A 22,816-nucleotide genomic window follows, 5' to 3' on the forward strand; every position below is an offset into this window, starting at 1 on the left:
TGGTTGTCTGGGAGTGTTTTATTAGCTTTGGTTCAAGTGGGTTTTTTTTCTTTCTTGCGAAGCACTGGGTGCTCGTGGTGCCGGGTGTGGTTGTGTTCTGCTCTGTTGTGGTCTGGGGAATAGAATGGTGCGTGTTGTGTGCTGGAGGTTGTGGGATAGTTGACCCTCGCAGCGTAGAGGAAACGCTACAGAGAGGAGGCCAAGTTCCACAGCATGGCGGCCAAAGCATTACGTCAACGCTCAGAGCCGGTCCTCCACAGGACCTCGCTAACAGTTGATCACAGACTGCTCCAGCTCTGTCATCCTCTTCACACTGTGTCACATACTTAGACAGCCACATACATGCATACTCAAACAGAGAGCCAGGAGCTTAAAAACAACAAAAAAACATTTCACACACATGTAGAGAACATATGCATTCATATACATTGGCTGCACATACAGTGCTATAAAAACACATGGTCATATGTGCACTGCTTTTTACCCTGAAATCTTTCCTCCTTGCTCAGATGGTTTGATGTCTTTGTTTTTATGATGAAAGACATTCGCTATCATGTCTCATCTGTAACAAGGGAAGCCCAGACAGGCCCTTATCAAGCTGGTTCTAAAAAACATCTGTGAGCTCAACTATGGGACCTTACTCGTGTTCTTGTCAATGGTGGATTCCCGCATTGTTTTTGTGTCCTTTTTAAATGTGCTCCATGCTTTCCACACATCCTGCTCGCCTGCTAATTTCAGACAGAGGGGCTTTTCAAACAGTTTGGTGCTGTTTTATGAAAATGTGTTATTTATTATCTCCCAATTATCTATTGTTTACATTGTTACTAAGGACAATAAATGTGTCACTAAGCATCAGGCTAGGTGCTGAGTTTTTTTATGAGGTAAACAATACTATATGTTCCTTCACTGCAGCTCTCTTGGCTGTTGAGTTGGCACTAGATGGGTGGATGACATAATTCCTGGCATGCTCTAAATGTACTCCTTTTTACTTGAGGAGGGGGGAAAAAAAGCAGTTTGCTCTTAAAGAAACATTTCATAGGACACAGGAGGACCAATAATCAAAGTGTTTCTAGCACGCTAATGGAGCTTTTTTACATTTCATTTACACAACCCTTACTGTTATGTTTCAGTATAGTTTTAGATTCAAAACAGGCATTTGGGGTAATAGGCTTGAAGTTCAAGTGTTGCCTTGTACAGCAAATAAGTGAAAAATGCATATTCTGTTCATAAATTATGAACAGCAAGAAAACTTGCGAAGCAGCCAAAGATGTTTCAAATTGTAACTCCGCTACATGGTGATTGATTGAACGTTTTACTTAGTATGAAGTCATTTGAAAGCAGTTAAACTATTAGCGTAAATGGTTACACTATTACGTGTTCCATTCATTTTCTTCCACCGTAGTAGGGGAGCACCTCTGGCTAAACCTCTTGTTGTGAGGAGCAGCAGCACACACAATAGGAGTCTGACTCCAGGTTTTGTAGGCTACATCTGTATGAATGGTGGCATTGTCAGGGTATGAGGTCATTGGAGAGGGACGGTGAGCTAAGAGCACAGCTGAATCTGCTTCACTGCTCTCTAGAATATGTGTACTGTATATGTTTGTGGGAATGCTTACCATTGTGTGTGCACTGTGGTTGCTTTCAGTGCATTCTCACCCTCTCTGGCATCAATCGTCCTTGGTGTCAAAAGACATCTGTGGTCTAAGTGGGCCAAAACAAACCATAGAGTTAGATTCAGCAGATTATATTACTAGTATTTGAAAAGATCTGTATGTACATATGTGTGGTTGGTTAAGTAAATGTGTGGCTGTGTGATAAGCTGCAGCCAAACAAAGACACAATGCATGGACAAGCTGAGATAGAATATTGAATACAGAAAGCAGTCAATGTCTCGGATACAGATAAAGTTGTAGATGATAAACTTATGATATTTGTCTTTATTGCTCTGGAGTCGAGTGTTTTAAGCAAAGTGGAGTGCAGGGCTGAGGAGCTGCTGGATCGATGTGTGTCTGCCAGTTTATCAGTGTTGGACACAGACCAGATAGGGGCCCCTCTCTCACTGCCTCCCCTGTGTTGCCAGTGTCAGAGTGCCTGGACCACATACTGTATATAGTAATAATAAATCAAAGGTAAATGGACATGCTGCTTTTCAGTTGACAGGATGTGTTAGTCCTATTGTTTGTTGTAATAATGGACAATGAGTTCACCCACAAGCCCCATTTATACACACAGCGCATTCATAGGTTATGTACGCAATGTGTGTACATAAAAATGCGATAGGCACCTTTAGCGCCTTAAATGTCACTGCTGAATCATAGAAGAATATTAAACCCCTTATGGGTATATTTGCTAAGCAATATGATGTCATTGATAATAATGAATTGTTCTATATTGTTTATTAGAACAACCTACACTCTGTGATCATAGTCAGGTAACAATTAGACTTGAAAAGGACACATTTCTGATGAGAAAGGCTAGAGGCCACTGCCTTTAGATACTATAAAGATATTTTCAAAAGCTGAAATGTGTGTAATAATTCCAACATAATCAGGGTATAGAAAAACGTAGCATATACTCTTTTAACCAAATCTAAAAAGATCTAATCTAAAATAGATTAAGGTGACATGCCTGAATGCATATTAAATTCACATTTATCAGGTTTTAAGTGTTGACTCCTGTGAGAAATGATTGGTTGAAATGGATGAAGTTACAACCCAAGCAGTTAAGAGCATTACTGGCAACAATACTGTCGTCTGAAATTTGATAAAAAGCAGACTAACTTTTTTGGCTGAAAGTTCAAGGTTGACATTGTAAAGCAATAAAGACACAGGCGTCCTTTAAGGACTATGGATGGTATATTTATACTTGAGTAGTTGAGTGTGTGTGTGATTGTGTGCCTAACCCATAGTTGAGTGTGTGTGCGGTTTTGGGCGAATGTGGCGGTTGTGGCGCAGAGTGTCGCATCTGTTTGTCTTTGGATGACTGCGTGTTGATTTAGCTGGGCTGATGGGAGGTGTATGTGAAGGCTATTTGGTCATGGTTCAGGGCCTGTGAATGGGACGAGCGAAGCTTGGGTAAACCAGCTGCATCCCCACACGGGCCAGACTGGACTGGACCAGCCACCATGAGCCTCCCTGGAGCCTCAGTAGTGATCAGATCACTCCCTAAACTCCAAAATAACCACTCAAACACTGGAGGGCTGATTGGAGAAAAGCCTGTCGTATCAGAGATTTTCTGGCTGATAAAGTGTATTCGATATTGACCAGTTAGGTCACTACCTCATCTCTCAAACCAGTTAATGTTTTTACGTTAGACCCATTGCTGTTTTCTAGACGCCCTTGTTTTGTCCTCAGCGTGGTGATAAAGTTTACAGCCTTCTTCCTTTTATTCCTTCCCTTCAAAAGGAAAATACATTGCTTCTCGTGTTGGAGCGCAAGAGGAATCTCGTGCCTGTGGGTGTCTTAACAATGTGTGATAACAAGGCAAATTTAAACATAAATAGCTTATATATCTTGTTGAAATATGAGTGTTTATATTCACCCTCTGAATGAGAAATCCAAACACAAATAGGAACACTTCTTATTTTTATCTTTAAAGTGAGTTTGAGCCAAAATACTCAATCGTTTGTTATTCAAAGTATTTTTCAAATTATGTTTGATTAAATTCTTCCCATTTCATGTTACTCTCATTAGCATGACGACACGTAATTTGCCTGTCACTTTCGATGCCACAGATCAAGACACGAGTTAGTGTTTATTATTCCTTTAATGCCCTGTCTGTCTTCCTTGCAGAGGCATTCTCTGTATTCAAGATTGTGGCAGTGGGTGTAGTGATAACTATGTAGGCTGCACAAGAGCAGGGCTTTACAAGAGAGGGAACAGTGGGGATATACAGACCAGAGTCAGAGGCCCATCCATTAACTTGACAGGGTGGAGAAGCTGCTGCCAAGAGTATGAGTGCATGCTTTGGAGCATGCTCCTCAGTGGGCGTGTGTCTCGCTGCGGCCGTACTGCCATGGTCCCTTCAAGCACCACCGGAGCAGTGGGCCCTGGCAGAGCAGCCGGGCTACATCCATCTCCCCGTCTGTGTCTGGAGCCATAGGGAGGGTCTGTTCTGCCCCGGCTCTGATCAGCCTGGGCCAGAACTTGAGAGACGAGAGAGGGGGCGGCATTACAGCCCTCCCATCAGACTGTCTGCCTCTCCATTCCCTGAGGAAATCAGTTTAACAGTCCCCAGCTCTTGGCAAGCAGAGGGAGAGGGGGTGGGGGAACAGGGAAGAGGTGTGTGTGTAAGACAGAGAGGGAAGAAAGAGAAGGGGGGGCGTTACTGCCTCTCTGGGCGAGAGGGAAATCTAATAAAATTGAACTAATGGGGGTGTGGAGTTTTAGGGCACAGAGAGAGGGTTTTGCACACAGGCACTGGTGGGTAAGGGGGAGTGGAGATGGGAAGGATGGATTTAAAACCGCTGAGTGCCTGGCAAAGCAAAAGAGAAACACTTCTGGTTTAACTGCAGATGGTGAAACTATGTTGGATTAAGGGTGTGACTTACGGGATCTTGACCCACAGAAAATGAAGCCACTGTGCTAACAAAAAGCTTGCAGACCGACCGAGAGAAGCTTTAATGTTTCCTCATAGACTCTAATATTAAGAGGAAGATCCTCATTTGAAACTGTCATCGTTTTGCACTTAAAAAATGACTCCACAGACTGGTTTAATCTTTTCCAACCTGCAGTAAGGCGCCAGAGGGCCACAGGTCCCCTGATAGTACACTGCTCCTCTTTTAAGGGGAATAAAAGTGCTCACCCTGACCTGGCTGTGTGTGATTTACCCATCCTGAGGCGGGCGTGGTCATCTCCTTTTGTACCTGCTCTGTGCTCTTTCTTCATCTTCCCCGGGTTAATAGATATGAAGTCATCTGGCAAGGAGAAATCTGAGTGTGTTCTCAGGATGTGCCCAGAGCACTCACAGGGACATCACTCAAAGCCCCCCGTGTCAGAGAGGAAGCAGCCATTAATAAATATCATTAATGGGTGATCACCTGGTATCCCTGAAACCACATAAATGAGAAAGGCTTAAAAAGAAGAGAGGGAGTGGAGAGGTCAGAGGGCAAAGGGCTCAGAGGAAACAGCCGCCCTCTGGGCAAAAGATGGCTCTACCAGAGATGGTGTTTTAACAATGGAAAATCAATAGGCTCACTACTTTCAGTACACTTACAGACTGCATGAAATTTAATGTCAAAAGCATGTGATCTGTTTATAGATCTATCCTGGAAGTAGCTGACATGTCTTTATGGTGTCATTGTCTGCTCATCTTCTTGATGTGTCTTTGCTGTGCTTTTTTCAATTCTCAGCAACAGCAGGACAGACAGTGTGCCATCCCATGTGTGAGCGCCCTGAGCCGCCACAGGCTAACACCTGCACTGATTTAATGATTGTTTTCTGTAGCGGCCATGTTGCTGCAGGAGAAATGTATACGTATGTGTGTGTGTGTTATTAGAGTAAAATGAACGTGGTGGTTATGTTCTTTTGCTTAGTGCAGTCTAGGGAAATACAACCATGTGTTAAAGAGTCATTAGGGAGCTGATGAAGGTGTTTAAGAATCACAGCCTGCTCATCATCGCTCTGCTCACGTCCCGTAGTTGCGTCATTGTGGTTCTGGATGCAAAGACTTAAGTTTTGGCCGAGGACAGTTTAACTGAGCTGGAAACCCAACTCCAGATGGAGAAGTAGCAGGCACTTGTACGGACATAGCTGCAGGAACAAGTATATATCACGGTAAGGTTTTTCACTTCAATTTGGACCATGTTTTTTCCTTTAAACTCTTCTTTTTAATTTGAGTATATCAAAAATAGTAGTAGAAGTAGTATGTTGTCTCTTCTTGTTATATATTAGATTATCCCTTGGATCTGTTTGCTATATTGGATAGGGTTTGCTTCAGATATGCTGTGTGGAGTTGCAACAAATGATTTAATAAAGGAATAGTTGATCCAGATAAAAGTAATCACCTGCAGTTATTTTTCCATAATCACAGAAAAAACATTTTTCTTGCAACAACTGCAGAATTGCTGTTTCCAGCCTCTCACATATGAATACTATGAATATTTTTTCATATGAAAGTGAATATCTTGGAGATTTTAAAACTGCAATACAATTTCTGGATTTTTTTTGCAGATTAATTAATGATGAAAATGTAGTTAGTTGCATACCTAATGCTATCTTACTGTAACAATCAACTTTAAACTGGGTTGATCCTCTCAACATGCATTGTCCTTTTCTCTCTATATGTTGTCTCACTCCTGCTTGTAACCATAACTGGTAGGGCTTTTGGAGTGGCCCCTCGGCTCTTTGACCTGCCTCTGTACTCTGACACTCTCGGGCCTCTTCGGATGCTGGCTAATTCAATTAATAAACAGATAGCATTGCAATGCCAGCTGGACAGCTCTTAGAGACACTGATAAATGAGTATGAGCTGTGTTGGGCTGATGTGTGCAGGGAAGAGACAGTAGAAGCCATCTAATCTACCCCACTCTCTCTCTCTCTCTCTCTCTCTCTCTCTCTCTCTCTCTCTCTCTCTCTCTCTCTCTCTCTCTCTCTCTCTCTCTCTCTCTCAACCTGCACCCCTTCACCTCCCTTTCACACTCTCTGTCCTTCTCCATGGGCGTCTTGTTGGCAGAGAGTCAGTCTGCTCCAGATGAGCATCTTACCAAGAGACACCTTTCCTCTGGCCTCAGCAGCAGAGTATAGTAGAACTAGACAGGGGGCAGGTTCCTTATGCTTCTGTCATTCAGGTGCCTGCTCTAAGTGGCAGTAGATTGTCAAACTCTTATTGGTTTTCTTTTTCACAAGAGGGGTGGGCCTCACCTCTCTGGTGCTGACTGACAAGCTGAAGGGAAGTTGTTTAGTGTGTGCTGTCAGCCTTATGAATTCCTCCTGTGATACACGGAAGATGTCCTTGTCAGCACTGGTGACTATGATTAATAACTGTAAGCTTGTTTAAATCCATTTTCAGTTTTAGCTGCATGTAAACTGACTGTTTGTTATTTCTGCTTGTATTGAACATAGAACAGTATACAGTTCAGAACTATTACAATATACAGAGTGTAACAATACAATATCACAGTAAGGCAGAGCTTCGTCCCTCAGAGAGTCTTAGTATGACTGTGATGCTGTGGACAGCTGCAGGCCTGTGGCCCCCCGCTTATGTTAGTGTACACAGTTTGGTGTTTTCACGTCTGTCTTACTGGTGTCAAAGCAGAAGGGCTGTGGTCCCTTTGAGGTTTGCTGCTGTGGCTGTGGTGAAGGCAGTTAGCAGGGTGCGATCAGATGAAGATTTCTACAAAGAGATACAAAATGTATAATGACGTTCTTGTTGAGGGGCAACTGAGAAAAACAAATAATGTAACTCCAGAAAAGTGGAGCTGTTCCACTATGTCAGGCATCCCTATGACAAACAGAAACTATACTCAGTCAAAACAGGCTTGGCAGGATCATAATTTCACTGTGCTGGTTTCATGTGCAGTTATATCATGCAAGCTGTGTATGGATTGGAAAGCCAAGAACAGTTAAGACAATTACTAGTTAATCCCTAGACAAATACATATTTGCATTTTTTTTATAAATATAATAGAAACCAGGAGGGTATGCGGTTTTATGACTATCCCGCTTCTAATGTGATTTGTTTGGCTGTGTCTCCTCCCTCCTGGTAAAAAGCTTTCCCCTCCAACAGTGTTTGAGAGGAGTGGAGGGCTGATGTTGTGCTCAGGTCGTGTCTCAGGGTTGTGATCCAGACCAGCTGGATGCCATTCCCTATGGGAATCATGAATGTAGAGGTTGTTAAAAGATATGGAGCCCTGGACACAGCGTGGACTCACTGACAGCAGCTGGGAGAAGGGGGAAGGGAGCAGAGAGGGGAAAGAGAGCACTGGGAAAGAGAATAGAAAACTTTGTGGAATTCTCAACAGTAGCCTTGAAATAAATGCCTTTGTTTTGTTAATAACATTTTGCTTAAAGTCAAACGTAGACAAATTATAGACAGAATATAGGACTGGCTTTTAGCATTTATTTAAGTTTTTTAAGTATTAATTCACATCAGCACTTGGGAAAAACATGTGCATCAATCAAATTCAATCGTCTCAACACTCTCTCAACTTGTTATTCCTAAAGCGGTTAAATGTAAATAAGGCATGAAATGGTTCATGTTTTTTTATTTTGTCTATGTTTGTGTACGTTAGATGAAGCCTGAAGACATACTTTGGCACTTGTATGTTTGGATTAGGATTTTTTTCCTGATGTTGCGGTTGTCTTTATGTGATGCCCATAAAAACAGACTCTTGAGGAGAGCTGCATTCAGTAAACACATGAACACAAGCGTACCTTCAGAGAGCCTCTCCCAGGTTGCTCAGAGACACCAGTCCAGTCAGGGCTAAGTAGACCACATGGTTAAAGCAACAAACCTCCTGCTGGGTCAACAGCAAAGGAGAAGTCTGGGGCTCACACCTTGCCAGCAAGCTCATCCCACGGGCAGATATCCAGACACACACACATGTGCATAAAGGAGCTGGAAGCTATTAGGAATATGAGGAGGAGGGACTGGTGGGATGGCCATCACAGTAGGTACAGCGGGAGAATGACAAGACTGAAGGAGAGACAGAGGACAGCCTAAGTGGCTTTGATTTGTTCTCCTGACATATGGATTTATGGGGCCATTCATCATCTACTAGTCAGCGCATGAAGCGCTCTGTAACTGTTGATAATCAGCACACTGATGGATGAGAGCATGTACAAACTTTTTAAAGATATTTTTACAGAAAATGACATTATGTTTCTTTTCCCTCTTTTCTATTCAGAGACTGAAGGCTGCACTTTCACACCACCCGGGTCCCATCGCCAACGGCAACATGAACTCCATGGGCCACATGATGGACATGATGTCCTCGCGGCAGGAGCAAGGCGGCCACCATCACATGCAGTCACACCCACACCAGCACCTGCAAGCCCCTCCCCACGCGTACCAGCACCACGGACACCACCACCACAACCAGGGCCACGGACAGGGTGGACACCACCACCCGCAGGGACACAACCCCCATCACAACTCCCACAATCCCCATCTTCATCCCGGTCACCCACACCAGACATCACCGCACCCTCCGATGCACTCTGCTTCACATGTAAGCAAAGCACATTCCCGAGAGAGCCGAAGCTTTTAGAAAAGCCAAAGGCAGAGCCGCAAGTTCAATAACGCATTAAAGCCTCATATAGCTGAAAGCAACTGTATATCATGTGTGTATTGTGATGAAAAACAAGGCAGCACTTTTGTAGCCCTTTGAGAAGTCTTGAGGTCAGCTTATAGAAGTTTAGTATATAGAAGGACGGTATAATTAAAAAAGTGCTTTAAATTTACAGTAAGACCATGATGTCAAGTTGTTTTCTGGCAACCATTTCAATGGTAATTTTCCCTTTGAGGTTTGTCATCTACAGGTCAGTGTTGGACACTTTCCATAAAGGTCAAGGGTCAAGAAGAGGCTATAAAGTGGCCATTATAAAGAATGCTTAGAAATGTCTTTGGAAAACTGTGTTTTACACGATTTTCTACTGCCAATAGTCTTCAGGTGTAGAAGTTTCATAGATGGTTGTTCTGATGACCACACAGCCTTGGCTAATCATCCTGAAACATCTGAGATGTGAATATATTTGGTTTTGTTTTAGTCAAAAGTTTTGCTCTCAGCATTTAAAACATCTTGATGTGAGACACTCTCTCCCCTGCAATGCAAAGCATTTTGGATGAAGGACAGTCTGACATCGAGAAATGCAATTCACTATATGTTCCTAATGCATCATTAAGGCATTATGAAAACACTCTCTGTATGCACACAGGCCATTAAAGCAGCTTGTTTTTTCCATGGTTCTCATAAAATGGTAATGATCATAAGACTGAAAACACTTGACCTTGCCAAGTACATGTCAAGATCTGTCAGTGGAAGTACAGTTTTAGAAACAAGGCTTTTGACTGTGTCTGGTGGTGTTAGTCTGAGTGGAAGTGGGCGGTGGAAAACTGCCTCCTGACACCTCTTTAACGGGGTGGGCAGGCTGGTGAATCAGCCCAGTCTCTCCCTCACTCTGTCACCCCTGACGCCCATGGCCCGGCTCCCAGGGCACGTGGCACAACCAGATGTTTTTTTGGGGGGAAATTGCCAGACCTTGGAATAGCTGCAGGAGGTAATGTATAGATGCTTGTTGGGCAGTGAAACAGGTGGCTGTTTTCCACAAATGGTTACACGTCTGGTCAGATGGTGGCAGACGGTCTCATCATAGAGCTCAGTGATGCTGATACATTCCCCCTTCTGTTGCAGATGTCACCTGCCACCCAGCAGATGCATCCCTCGCAGACAATGCAGTCTCCGACATCCAGCGGCGGGCGGCGCAGGCGGGTAGTGGACGAGGACCCAGACGAACGCCGGCGGAAGTTTCTGGAACGGAACAGAGCAGCAGCAACAAGATGCAGACAGAAGAGAAAAGTGTGGGTGATGTCATTAGAGAAGAAAGCAGAAGAGCTCACACAGACCAACATGCAGCTTCAGGTACACTATGAACTTCAGGTGTTGTAAGATACAATAACACTTCTAAATGTATATTTGGGACATTTCTGCCTGTATAAAAACGGGACACAGGGGATATCAAAACGCTCCTTCAGCATGTGTTTTTTACTCAGCGCCGTATGAATAACTTTATCCCGTCTTGCACCAGAGATGATAGCAATAAGATGCCTTGTTATAAACTTGAGTTTAATATGATCAGTCATATGTTGTCATTTTAGGACTGCAAATAAACACATCCTGTTTTTACACTTAGACACAAGAAAGACAAATGGTTAGGATTAAAAGTGCATCCCTCCAAAAAAACTGGATCTTACACTTCCCATAAAGCAACTAAAGAGCACTTGCCGGACCCTCCCTGCCTTAAATGCCTTCATCTCTTAAACACCATGTCCCAATCTTGTATTACAGGTTTTCAGTTAAAAATGTAAAAGCCAAATCCAGGATAACACTGAGGATGATAAATCCATATTGGGAATGCTTAAATTGTGAATCCCCTGATTTATGTTTCTTAAAATGCCTCTGTGTTTTTGTTGATTTTCAGAATGAAGTGACCATGCTAAAGAACGAGGTGACCCAACTCAAGCAGCTTCTCCTCACACACAAGGACTGTCCCATCACCACTATGCAGAAAGATTCCCAAGGTTACCTCAGTGAGTAGCTCAGACATAAACACAGACACACACACACATTTGGGAATTTGGCTAAAAACACACATTCATCAATGTGCCTTAGCCCGACAGTGAAGATAGCACTGCGGGGAAATGTTAATTGTCTTGCCAGAGGAAAGATTCAAACTCTACTGACTGAGCTGTGATGGACACAATGTCACTGCCAAGACTCTTCACTCCTATGTGCTGGTATCCAGCTCCCACGCTCGCGGCAGGACTCTTCCTTTCACACATGGGTGTTGCACACTCTAGTAGCCAGACTGGACTGGGAGTTGGTAGTCTGAATCTCGTATGAGACCTGTTTTTCCATCTGACACAGAGGCCGCCGGGACTCGACGTGAGAAAGACGTCACAAGCGGCACTTTGGCATCCAAACTCTCATGGATGCCTCAAAATCTCTGTGATCACCGGACTGCGCCTCAGCTCGGCCGCGCATGACATCAGAGCCCCACCCTTTGATATGGATACAAGTGACATTTTCATGTAATTAGGATAAGGCACCTCCCTGCGTGGCTTTAGCGCAGGAAAAAAAGGCTCACATCCCCCTCTGCTGAATGGTTCTTTTATTCCGAAGAGAGCCAACTCCCAGTCTGGGCTGGGACAGACTTTCATCGATGAGTCTAGCTTGTGTACAGATGTCACCTCCAATGTGTCCGAACTCCATCTGGCGTGTTTATGGAGTTGAGTGAATCACTTTTCCATTTTTGTGCTGTCCATTTATGGCCTTATTTGGGATGACAGGTGACAGAGGAGGTGTGCATTCAGTGTGTCATGTGGCCATTTATCTGTTTTTGCTAATAAAACTGTATTTTTGTTTTACAAAAAATCACTAGTTGTCTGTGTTTATTTAATTTATTAGCGTTTATTTTCTGTATCACATTATATGTTAAAGACTCTGTGTAGAGCTTGAAGGTAATCGTGTTAACACTCACATGCTGTCCATCTTCATTGATGTCTCTGCTGTCTCCTCAGGTCCAGACAGCAGTCCGGCGGGGAGTCCAGCGCCAGCGTGCTCCCAGCAGCAGGTCATCCAGCACAACACCATCACCACCTCCACCACAACCGTAGGGGGCAGCAGTGTGCACGGGCAAACAAATCACCGCACAGACATTAACCCCATCCACTAGGGACAAGACAGACTATAAACCCGGCTCAAACTCCTCCTACTCCCCTGCTTTCTGAGGGGGAACCAGCTGCAAATGCTGAGCCCCACTTCTCCCTCCATCAAGAAAAAACCTCAAAGGCCTGTGAGGCTGTTCTTTATACAGTAGCTACAGTATGTATTTTTATAGACAAACCCTATTAACGCATACATGTTCTACGGTTTGTTTCCTCTTTTTTTATCTGTTTTTTTTGTGCTTTTAGCGAAAAGGAAGTTTTGCTAATCCCATACAGAGTTTAAGTGACTTTTTCTGTTGTATAATGGTACAAAAATGGACCACGTTGGTAATGGAACCAGAGGACAGAGACATAAGCCTCTGACTGTCATCTCTATTAGCAGACCTTACATCTCTGTAAGCCTGATGGGCTGAATAATAGGTCTCATGGACAGTATGTTAAAAGTATGCAACAGACACTTAGTGAGTTGGATGTTGCTGCGTTTAAAGTTGTCTTTTGAAACCAAGTCGAACTGTATCCATGATGTCTTGGAGACAGGAATATGCAAGCAAGTGTAATGATATTTTCTCTCCTAGAAACGTATATGACTGTTAAACTTTTCCCTGTCAGTGGTATTCTTAAAGAGTGTCATAAAATACAAGCCCAACAGTGAAAACATGATCAAATGGTAGCAATACATCGCAGTATTGATCATCTTCTTTGCTGTATGTCCACATGAGGATCAGCATGGCCAAGCCACTCTGGTCCCCGGGACATACGATGCTGTTACAGCTACAGAACTGTACACTGTGATACCAGTGAGGCAGCGCGGGAGTTGAAACACACTCCTCCGCTCTCCATGACCAACTGAAGCTTTAACTATTGAGGCCTCTGTGCGTGTGTGTGTGTGTGTGTGTGTGTGTGTATGTGTGTGTGTGTGTGTGTGTGTGAGCATCTGGATTTTAGGATCCATAGTTTTGAGTATGCATGCCCTTCTTTTCTCTGCAGAACCAAGTTCAACAGGTGTGTAAAGAATGATCGGGAAAATGTGTGAGAAAGTGAATGTGAGCATGAATTTTATTTTTGTTTCATTGGCATCTCACAACTGGCAAAAAGGAGCATAAATATGCCTGTGCTTTCCAAAATGTCACAATGTGCCTGAATATTTCCTAAAAAGTTCTGTAGACAGCAAATATTTTTGTTCAAACAATCAAAACCGTTCATTCCTAGTGTTTTGTTAATGAGTTTCCTGTTACTGGCTTTATCATGGATGTCTTCTGCATGTAAGCGCAAAATCAGCTGACCAAGGAGAAAAATACCCGCTTTCCATTTGACCTCTGACCTCTTCATCAATTTCTCTTCCTCTCTTTCTCAGGCCTCCTCTGCAGAGGGATGGATGTACTAACTGTTTTTAAATCTCCGTTTCAACCTTGAAAACTTCACGCCTTCTCATATTAACTCCTCTTTCTCTCTTTCCTATGACCAGGAATGTCGACTCATTAGCATGATGACCATAATGCACTGTGTTTTACAGTAGGATGGATGAAATACATTCCACTGACAGGTGGAGCAATCGCAGAGCTGTCTATGCACTTTGTCCTCTGTCATGCCAGAGGGTAGAATAGCCATATTAAGGTCCGAGTAATTCTCAGTGATTTCCACCCCCCCCCCTTTTTCAAACACCAGCGAGAAACGTAACTGTGTTTGGCTTTACGGAGAGAATGTGCCTGGCATGCATCACGTGTGTGTAGATTAAAGAAGGGAACCTAGAGCTCATGTTGTAGGATGAGGCTCAGTTAAGGACCCCGCACTGTGGAGTTTTTGCCCTTTTTATTCATGAAAAAAGATGAAGGATGTGAATTGAAAATCTTTATCCTTATTACGGGTTACATTCAAGGTTTGTCAAAGCATTGGGACTGTTGTGATGGGTTAACGCTGGACTGTGTGTGTGTGTGTGTGTGTGTGTGTGTGTGTGTGTGTGTGTGTGTGTGTGTGTGCGTGTGTGTGTCGATAAGACAGAGAAATGGATTCTCTGCAAAAGGGCTTTGTCGTTCCAACCCTTTGAACTGACGCTTGCCTTATTTTAGGTTGTTTTTTAAACCATATTTAGACTGTTAGACCATTCCAAATTGACCTCTTGCATGTGAACATTATAATAATGAATTCAGAATACTTTCAACTGGAATCATTTGAAAGATGTTGCTATTTCAGAGTTAGACATGAGAGTCTCTAGTTTCATTTTTGACAGTGGGTCCAGGTTCAGAAAATTACATTTGTTCCTGCAGAGGCTGACAAAAAAGGACAAATGGAAGTGCAGTGCAAGTGCGTCTGTGTGGATCTGTGAGAGGTGGACAACAATTCAATATGTATTAATGATGTTATAATTGTATTATTTTAAATTTTTAACTATAAATATTGTACATAATGTCTTTAACTTCTGTAATCCTGTACATGTAATGCAACCACCTTTCTTTTTGAAGGGAGTAAATGTGTGGTACATGTTTGTAAATAATGTTCACATAGCACTTGTTGCCTTTTGTTGTACGTCGACGCTCATTTCAGCGCTTAAATACATTGTTTATATGTAATGAACTGATGAATCCATTCTGGCCTGCATAACTTTGTACATTATTTTGTGTCTATAATGACATTGTCTCCATTTTGTTTTGCATTTGTACAGATGTTAAAGTATCACTGCAGTTACATTACGGTATGAAAATAAAGCACTTGTTCTGTAACATACTGATGTGATTTGATGTTACAACTACTCTTCTTCGACCAATTAGTCACAATTATTTGTGCAAATAACCAGAGAAATGTTTTTGAATATTTGAGGATCTTTAAGAATTCAATGTAAAAAAAACTAATGTTGATGTCAAACAATCAACAGCAATTCCCCAGAGCTTGTCATTGAGGCATAGCTGCTCATTAAATAGTTAGGTGCTTTAAAGGTTTAGAATACTCATTAATTATTGAACTGTCTAGACATCATGATAGTTGATGTCAACCTGGCAATTAACCTCTGTACACAACCATCTTTGTGGAATTATGGGAACAAAACAAAAAAAACAACAACTTGAGAACATTCCAGTGTTTTAAATACATATTAAAACCACGAAAAAATGGCTCACAAAGAATGAAATCAACAAGCATTGTGAATTGTTGCAATATGAATAGTTGCCCATATTTTTTAGTTAATTCATGTTTTTTGACCCAAGTTTAAATAATCTGAAATGATGCGTTTACTTTTTAAAAATATGTTGAATAACCTCAGAAGTTTTGGTAGCAACATTGTTTTTGAATTCCTAGTTTTCCAAATAAATATCTTTGAGCACAGTGACCCCTGGTGGACATTTTGTTGACGAATCAAATCCCGTTCAACAGCAGGTGCTGCCATCTACTTATCACCGTAATAGAAGTCAATTTAACAAAAGGTTGTCTGCTTGCAAACTCCATCACAGTCCTTCCCAAACATTAACACACTCACTTAAAAAAAAAAAAAGAAAAACATTTTTTATTCCATCTTTGGTTTCAAGCTGGTCTTTATGTTTCATCATCAAGCATGTTCAGATGTATTGCATCATAAGGAGTATTTTCCTCACACAAACAAAAAAAAAGAGACACAATATTTCAGTTGAACTTGATAAGATAAGGCCTGATAAGACGTCTGAATTGTTAGTTGTTATTATTTTTATTCAGGAGCTGTTGATAGTGGAGGAAATTAGACATCTACATCCAGGCAGAGTAGTCTTATTTGAATTACAGTGCATCGGAGAGCATATGTTACCTCTGCTAAAAAAATTAAAATAAAAAAAGATCAGCTGTTAAATCCACTAACATGCCGATTTACTTTGCCTGAGACAGTCATCAGTCTTTCAAAACAACAGTCAATAATCAAAAATATGCCTTTTAAAGTGGATGTGCTTTGTTCAGCTGCGTTTCAGTACCAACACCCTTAAAATCACATCCAGCCCCTTGTCGACAGGAATCTGTCAATCATGTCAAAGGACCTCGCCGGTTGGTCGTAGGGCAGAATGTGTCCTCCTCCTCTAATAATGACCTGCATAACAAGAGGACAGATTACAGGATTAAAACAGCCCTTTCATTTTTACATGTTTTTTCTTCTTTTATTGATGCCTGCTCACCTGGTAAAACTCTCCCACTTGTCTCACATAACCTGCCACTTCTGTGTCGCTGGGTTGGACCTTCCAGTGGAAGCGAGGAGCCGTTTTGAACTCAGCTGCCCCCGTCCAGTTGACGGTTGGCAGGAATCTCTCAGTCAGAGGGGCTGCTACAATCACATCCAGCTGACCACTGTAGATTAAGACCTGGGTGTATAGAGAAATGGGCCCCATAGGGACAAGAGTGTTAAAGAGGGAGTAGAACTTCTAATGGGGAATCCACAATAATTATGGATTCAATTTACAATCATTTTCTTTAAAAAAAATCATGCTTACAGTGGGGCAAAAAAGTATTTAGTCAGCCACCAATTGTGCAAGTTCTCCCATTTAAAAAGATGAGAGAGACCTGTAATTTGTATCATAGGTATACCTCAACTATGAGAGACAGAATGAGAAAAAAAATCCAGGAAATCACATTGTCTGATTTTTAAAGAATTTATTTTCCAATTATTGTGGAAAATAAGTATTTGGTCAATAACAAAAGTTCATCTCAATACTTTGTTATATACCCTTTGTTGGCAATGACAGAGGTCAAACGTTTTCTGTAAGTCTTCACAAGGTTTCCACACACTGTTGCTGGTATTTTGGCCCATTCCTCCATGCAGATCTCCTCTAAAGCAGTGATGTTTTGGGGCTGTCGCTGGGCAACACGGACTTTCAACTCCCTCCAAAGATTGTCTATGGGGTTGAGATCTGGAGACTGGCTAGGCCACTCCAGGACCTTGAAATGCTTCTTACGAAGCCACTCCTTCGTTGCCCTGGCGGTGTGTTTGGGATCATTGTCATGCTGAAAGACCCCACGCTTCATCTTCAGTGCCCTTGCTGATGGAAGGAGGTTTTCACTCAAAATCTCACGATACATGGCCCCATTCATTCTTTCCTTTACACGGATCAGTCGTCCTGGTCCCTTTGCAGAAAAACAGCCCCAAAGCATGATGTTTCCACCCCCATGCTTCACAGTAGGTATGGTGTTCTTTGGATGCAACTCTGCATTCTTTCTCCTCCAAACACGACGAGTTGAGTTTTTACCAAAAAGTTCTATTTTGGTTTCATCTGACCATATGACATTCTCCCAATCCTCTTCTGGATCATCCAAATGCCCTCTAGCAAACTTCAGACGGGCCTGGACATGTACTGGCTTAAGCAGGGGGACACGTCTGGAACTGCAGGATTTAAGTCCCTGGCGGCGTAGTGTGTTACTGATGGTAGCCTCTGTTACTTTGGTCCCAGCTCTCTGCAGGTCATTCACTAGGTCCCCCCGTGTGGTTCTGGGATTTTTGCTCACCGTTCTTGTGATCATTTTGACCCCACGGGGTGAGATCTTGCGTGGAGCCCCAGATGGAGGGAGATTAGCAGTGGTCTTGTATGTCTTCCATTTTCTAATAATTACTCCCACAGTTGATTTCTTCACACCAAGCTGCTTACCTATTGCAGATTCAGTTTTCCCAGCCTGGTGCAGGTCTACAATTTTGTCTCTGGTCACCTTTGACAGCTCTTTGGTCTTGGCCATAGTGGAGTTTGGAGTATGACTGTTTGAGGTTGTGGACAGGTGTCTTTTATACTGATAACGAGTTCAAAAAGGTGCCATTAATACAGGTAACGAGTGGAGGACAGAGGAGCCTCTTAAAGAAGAAGTTACAGGTCTGTGAGAGCCAGAAATCTTGCTTGTTTGTAGGTGACCAAATACTTATTTTACCGAGGAATTTACCAATTAATTCATTAAAAATCCTACAATGTGATTTCCTGGATTCTTTTTCTCATTTTGTCTCTCATAGTTGAAGTGTACCTATGATGAAAATTACAGGCCTCTCTCATCTTTTTAAATGGGAGAACTTGCACAATTGGTGGCTGACTAAATACTTTTTTGCCCCACTGTATGTAACGTCAGAAAAAATATCCAACCCAGTTTCTCAAAGTAAAAGAAGATGTCTTTAATGAATAAATGTTTTGTCGATTTAAAATCAAAGATATTCAGCTGCTCAACAGAAATCCCAAACCCCTCACCCTATAGTTGTCCATCAATACTCCAAGCCACGGTTTAATGCTCTTCATGACATCCTGCAGAAGGTGCTTCTCCACCTCTGACCCATCGTGGAACGTCAGGTTCCCCACATGGATGGAGCGTCGCACCGCCGGCAGTGTCACAAACTGGGAGAAGTACTCCTGGTCTGCAGGCTCCTGAAGTGCACAGAATGTAAATGTAGTGCAAGGTTCTGCAAAGACTGTTTTAATGATAAAGACAAAGTTTTGAAATTCTTACCTGACACTGCAGGTAGTTGAAGTAGTTAGTGCAGCCGGTAGCATTTTGGAAGAAGGAAGGATATGGTTCCACGTCACCATTCAGCAGACTGTCAAAAACCTGAAGTCCGACGTTAAGAAGATGGTCAGCCCTAATGCTTTATTTGTATATTTCTGCAACATGTAAAAAAAAGACCACTTGCGGGACTTATTAGTTAAACATTAGATATTGCAAATCTAGACAAACAATGATGAATAGTTCCATCTTGCATTTTGACAAACATAAGAGCCATCGCTCACCTCAAAAGCCTCCACCCACTTCTGCTGCTGGATGAGTTTAACCCCAAAGTCTGTCTGCTGGATGACATACTGTTTTTGGAGTTCATCTATCATGCCTGTCTGGTACATGAAGTCAGCGTAACCACCCAGCATCTGAGAAGGAAAGAAAGCGAGTTTACTACTAACAACACCGGACTGGGTGAAGCAAAAGGACAGTTAAAAAACATTCAGATGTGAAGTGTGTTATTGTCTCAAGTGTAGAAATATATGAAACAATTGTCATGATCTAACTTTCTTGTATTGTATGCGATAAACAATACATACAATTTAAAATGTGATGAGAAATAAGGTCAGATTGGAAAATTCATTAGTCAAGATTATGTTGTTAAAACATTGGTACATACGTACCAGTTCTGGATCACAAAGCCCGTCACCGATAGCCATTCCAATTAGGTTGATTTTAACTTTGGCAGTGGGGTTGTTTTTATGGATGTAGTAGGAAATGGCAGGAACATACTTCCCTGCATAAGACTGCATGGAGAAGGAAAAAGTTCTCACAAGTTAAAACAATATTTTTTATATTGGGGTCACACAGCATCATGGCTCCCTACGGTTTAAGAATAACTTCCAACTGATCCAACATATCTTTCATGACAAGACATTTTTCTATGTAGGATTAACATATACTTTAATGTGCACTAGTTAAAAAGCCACTTGTGTAACACCACTACTATACATGTTGTCAATATTAATTTGCAAATCTGAAAAAAACAACCACATACCTCTCCAGTTGCATAGAACTCATTAGACTGGTACTCAGGGAACATCTGGAAGAACTGTGTTAGAGCACTTCGAAAAAAGAAGAGATGGGAATTTTTTTTTTAAAGTTAGTAACAATCAAACAGCAGACTTGTAGATCAAAATGCAACATGTTTGGGTTGGATTGAAGTTTACTTACTTGTACAAATCTCTGCCAACATCATCCTGGTTCTGAGCAAAACCTTGGTCATCGCTGGTGAAGCTGAAACCTGTTCCAACCTAGAAAAACAAAAACCCTTCCTCAAAGACTTTGCATTAAATATTACATGCACAAAGGATTTATGATGAATAAAATTATACGTACCGGATTGTCAATGTACAAAACTGAATACCTGGATGTCCACGCGTAATCTCTTGAACCAACTGCAAACACACAAAATATCAGCAGATCAGAAAACAGTATTGTTACAACACAAACTAAACAGGTAGCAGAATCATCAGGTTAAGGATTACAGAGTCATGTATGCTGCTGTTGTATTGGATCAGTTCTTACCTGTCAGGTTCTTAAACACCACATATGGTCCATGTTCCACAAAGAGACCGAACATGGAGGTGCCACCGGGGCCGCCTTGCAGCCAGAGTAGCACCGGAGCTTTATCTTGGGTGGCCTGTCAGCAGAGCAACACACACAGAGTTCATATCGCAGCACCACCTGTTGGCGACTTTGGTTTATTTACAAACAGTCAATTAGAAATGCACCACATTTGGACAGACTTAAGTTATCAGTCAACTGTCTTCCTTACCATTGATAGTATTGAATGATGTTATTTATTCCTAACAGAGATGTTGAAGTTTCAGAGCTTCTCTTCTTTTAGGGAGATAAACAGAAATGTAATTCACTATAATACACTGTTTTGAAAAATTATTTTAACACTTGGCAATATTATGCTTTTTGATACGGTATTGTTTTAGAAAAACACTGTATTGAGTTTTAGCTAATAGCTTACAAATGGCCGAAAGAGGTTCAGATCGCACAACAAACAGTGCTATAAAGCTAGATGTTAGAGGTACAGTTGATAGGGAACCATTCATAGGTCCGTTTAGTTTATATTCTGAGCATTTTAGCTTTTACCACTCCTCTTGCTCGGTCATTCCAAGCACAGGCAAACAGTCTTAGGAGACCAATTTCTACTGATATGATAAAGCGGGCCCTTTCTTTGTGCTTGGGTTTCAACCAACGCTGTGTCTTAGATATTACCATAAAACAATATTTTCCTCAGAAAATACCAGGACAGTTTGACCCTGCCAGGGCCCTGTGGTATAATATTGAATATGTTCATATGTATGGTAAAGTCAGTAACCAGTAACTTCCAATAAATGATCAGTCTCTGACATCAGTACAAAGCTCTCCATTGTACTCTTTGTGTTGCTGTTATTTGAATTCGAACCCAACTTTTCTCCTTACATAAAACAGTAGTTTATGATGGTGCATTCCTTATACTTTGTCGGTTTTCCTAAAATTTGTTTTTATTAACGGCAATCCCTCTAATGAGAGTTTAATTTGAACATAAACAAACAAATATTCTTTAAGGCTCATTCGCTTTCATTGAAGTGTCATGTGACATTACAATGAAGTATGAAATACAGTTATGAGACCTGGTTACTGATTTACAGATCATCAAAAAAAGGTCCCACAGATAGCTCACTACCAGTGAAACCGTGATTGAAGTACATGACTTAACATTAAAATGCTGCTATTATGCTGAATTCCCATAACACAGCAGCTGACTAAACACACACGGGTGCAGTCCCTTATCAGTAATTGACGGAGGGAGCACAGTGAAACCTGTTACGTACAATGTAATTGAGTTACAGAAGTATTACAAGCACAAGAAGGACTATTTATCTCAAAATATCTGCTTCCTTCTTGGTGGTCTTCTTTAAAACTGCAGCACATTCAGCAATTTTATTGTATAATTTGGAAAGCCCCGGCTCTAAAGAAGAAGTCAGTGCCTACCATGAGTGCAGGGAAGAACCAAAAGAACAGGTTGCTGTTGTATTTCTTGTTGACCGTGAGGTACCCAGCATAACTCTTGACATTGGCACCTGGCAGATCTCCTACCAGACTCAGTTTCCGTGCTGGAACCAAAACGAAATATGTCTGCAATATCAGCAACTCACCATCTTATTCTATTATACATATATAGTTGACTTCTACTGCTATACTTGCACATTGGTCACTTGCAACATAATATTGCACTATTTGATTTCTATACTGTTTCTTTTAATAGTTATATATATTTATTTTTGCATTGTTTGAGGAACCTTGGACTTTTTCATTGCCATAACTACACTGTAGCTACTGTGCATTTGAATCTTAGAATGACTACAACAACTAGCTGCTAGCTGCAGTATTATATCCATATTTTGTAATGTGGGTGCACTCATACCTTCATCTATTGCTCCCTTCTCCAGATAAGGAGTGAGGAACAGAGGAGACCCGGGGTCGACTCCATTCACGTCGCTGACACGGTGAGACTTTCGGCAGAAAAAAGACGAGCAGCCCCGTGAGTGAGCAGAGTGCAGACAGGCCAACAGTAACAGGAAACCCAGAGCTTCTCTACACAGCCTGCCAAAATACAACAATAATATCAGACTACAGATATGGCCACTCATGTGTGAACTCCAACCACTGCAAGTCACTCACATTTCAAAACAGTCTGACCAACAGCACGGGTCTGATACATGGATATGTTAGCATAGTAGGCGGAATGAGGGAAAAAACTACTTTTGATTTGATAAAACTCACCCCATGTTCTCTGCCGACTCTAATGCGACGGCAGAAATGTCACTCTTTAATCAGAGAGACGTCTTTAAGTTGGGCAGGAGTGCAGAAGTGTACAGAAAGCAGAGACTGTGGGAAAACATCAAGCTCAGTCACGTGATTAGCCCCAAAAAGGTCATATGACATTGTAGGTCACGTGGTAGTTGTTGTG

The 22,816-nt window shown here is 41.9% G+C and overlaps 2 protein-coding genes across 5 annotated transcripts in view; one reads left to right on the forward strand and one right to left on the reverse strand.

Annotated features, from left to right (window-relative positions):
* The window catches only part of creb5b (cAMP responsive element binding protein 5b), a 42,787-nt gene extending 27,682 nt beyond the window's left edge, over nt 1–15,105 (forward strand). For 3 of the 4 annotated variants that reach the window (XM_063878988.1, XM_063878987.1, XM_063878985.1), the window contains 4 exons: nt 8,846–9,169; nt 10,352–10,579; nt 11,139–11,247; nt 12,238–15,105. In XM_063878988.1, coding sequence (XP_063735058.1) covers nt 8,846–9,169; nt 10,352–10,579; nt 11,139–11,247; nt 12,238–12,392 — 816 coding nt within the window. In that variant the 3' untranslated portion in view covers nt 12,393–15,105. Of the gene's footprint in view, nt 1–8,845; nt 9,170–10,351; nt 10,580–11,138; nt 11,248–11,584 lie in introns of all 4 variants that reach the window. The other variant, XM_063878986.1, reaches the window with a different exon arrangement.
* A 751-nt stretch (nt 15,106–15,856) lies between these two features.
* cpvl (carboxypeptidase vitellogenic like) lies at nt 15,857–22,790 on the reverse strand. The gene is made up of 13 exons (XM_063878989.1): nt 22,630–22,790; nt 22,271–22,449; nt 21,838–21,959; nt 20,374–20,488; nt 20,185–20,243; nt 20,020–20,099; nt 19,844–19,910; nt 19,470–19,592; nt 19,083–19,214; nt 18,805–18,903; nt 18,549–18,722; nt 16,509–16,691; nt 15,857–16,423 (listed from the first exon to the last, which is right to left on the reverse strand). The coding sequence occupies exons 1-13, from the start codon at nt 22,632–22,634 to the stop codon at nt 16,325–16,327; spliced, it is 1,437 nt and encodes a 478-aa protein (XP_063735059.1). The 5' UTR covers nt 22,635–22,790; the 3' UTR covers nt 15,857–16,324.
* Nucleotides 22,791–22,816: the final 26 nt, after the last annotated feature.

This window comes from Eleginops maclovinus, chromosome 3 (assembly GCF_036324505.1).
Source record: "Eleginops maclovinus isolate JMC-PN-2008 ecotype Puerto Natales chromosome 3, JC_Emac_rtc_rv5, whole genome shotgun sequence".
NCBI lineage: Eukaryota > Metazoa > Chordata > Actinopteri > Perciformes > Eleginopidae > Eleginops > Eleginops maclovinus.

What these genes read in the sequence shown, in the direction of transcription:
- cpvl (XM_063878989.1), bottom strand. An exon ending in GAAGGGAGCAATAGATGAAG is followed by an intron (nt 21,960 to 22,270) that starts GTATGAGTGCAC and finishes TTTTGGTTCCAG; the next exon opens with CACGGAAACTGAGTCTGGTA. An exon ending in TTTTGTACATTGACAATCCG is followed by an intron (nt 20,100 to 20,184) that starts GTACGTATAATT and finishes TTGTTTTTCTAG; the next exon opens with GTTGGAACAGGTTTCAGCTT.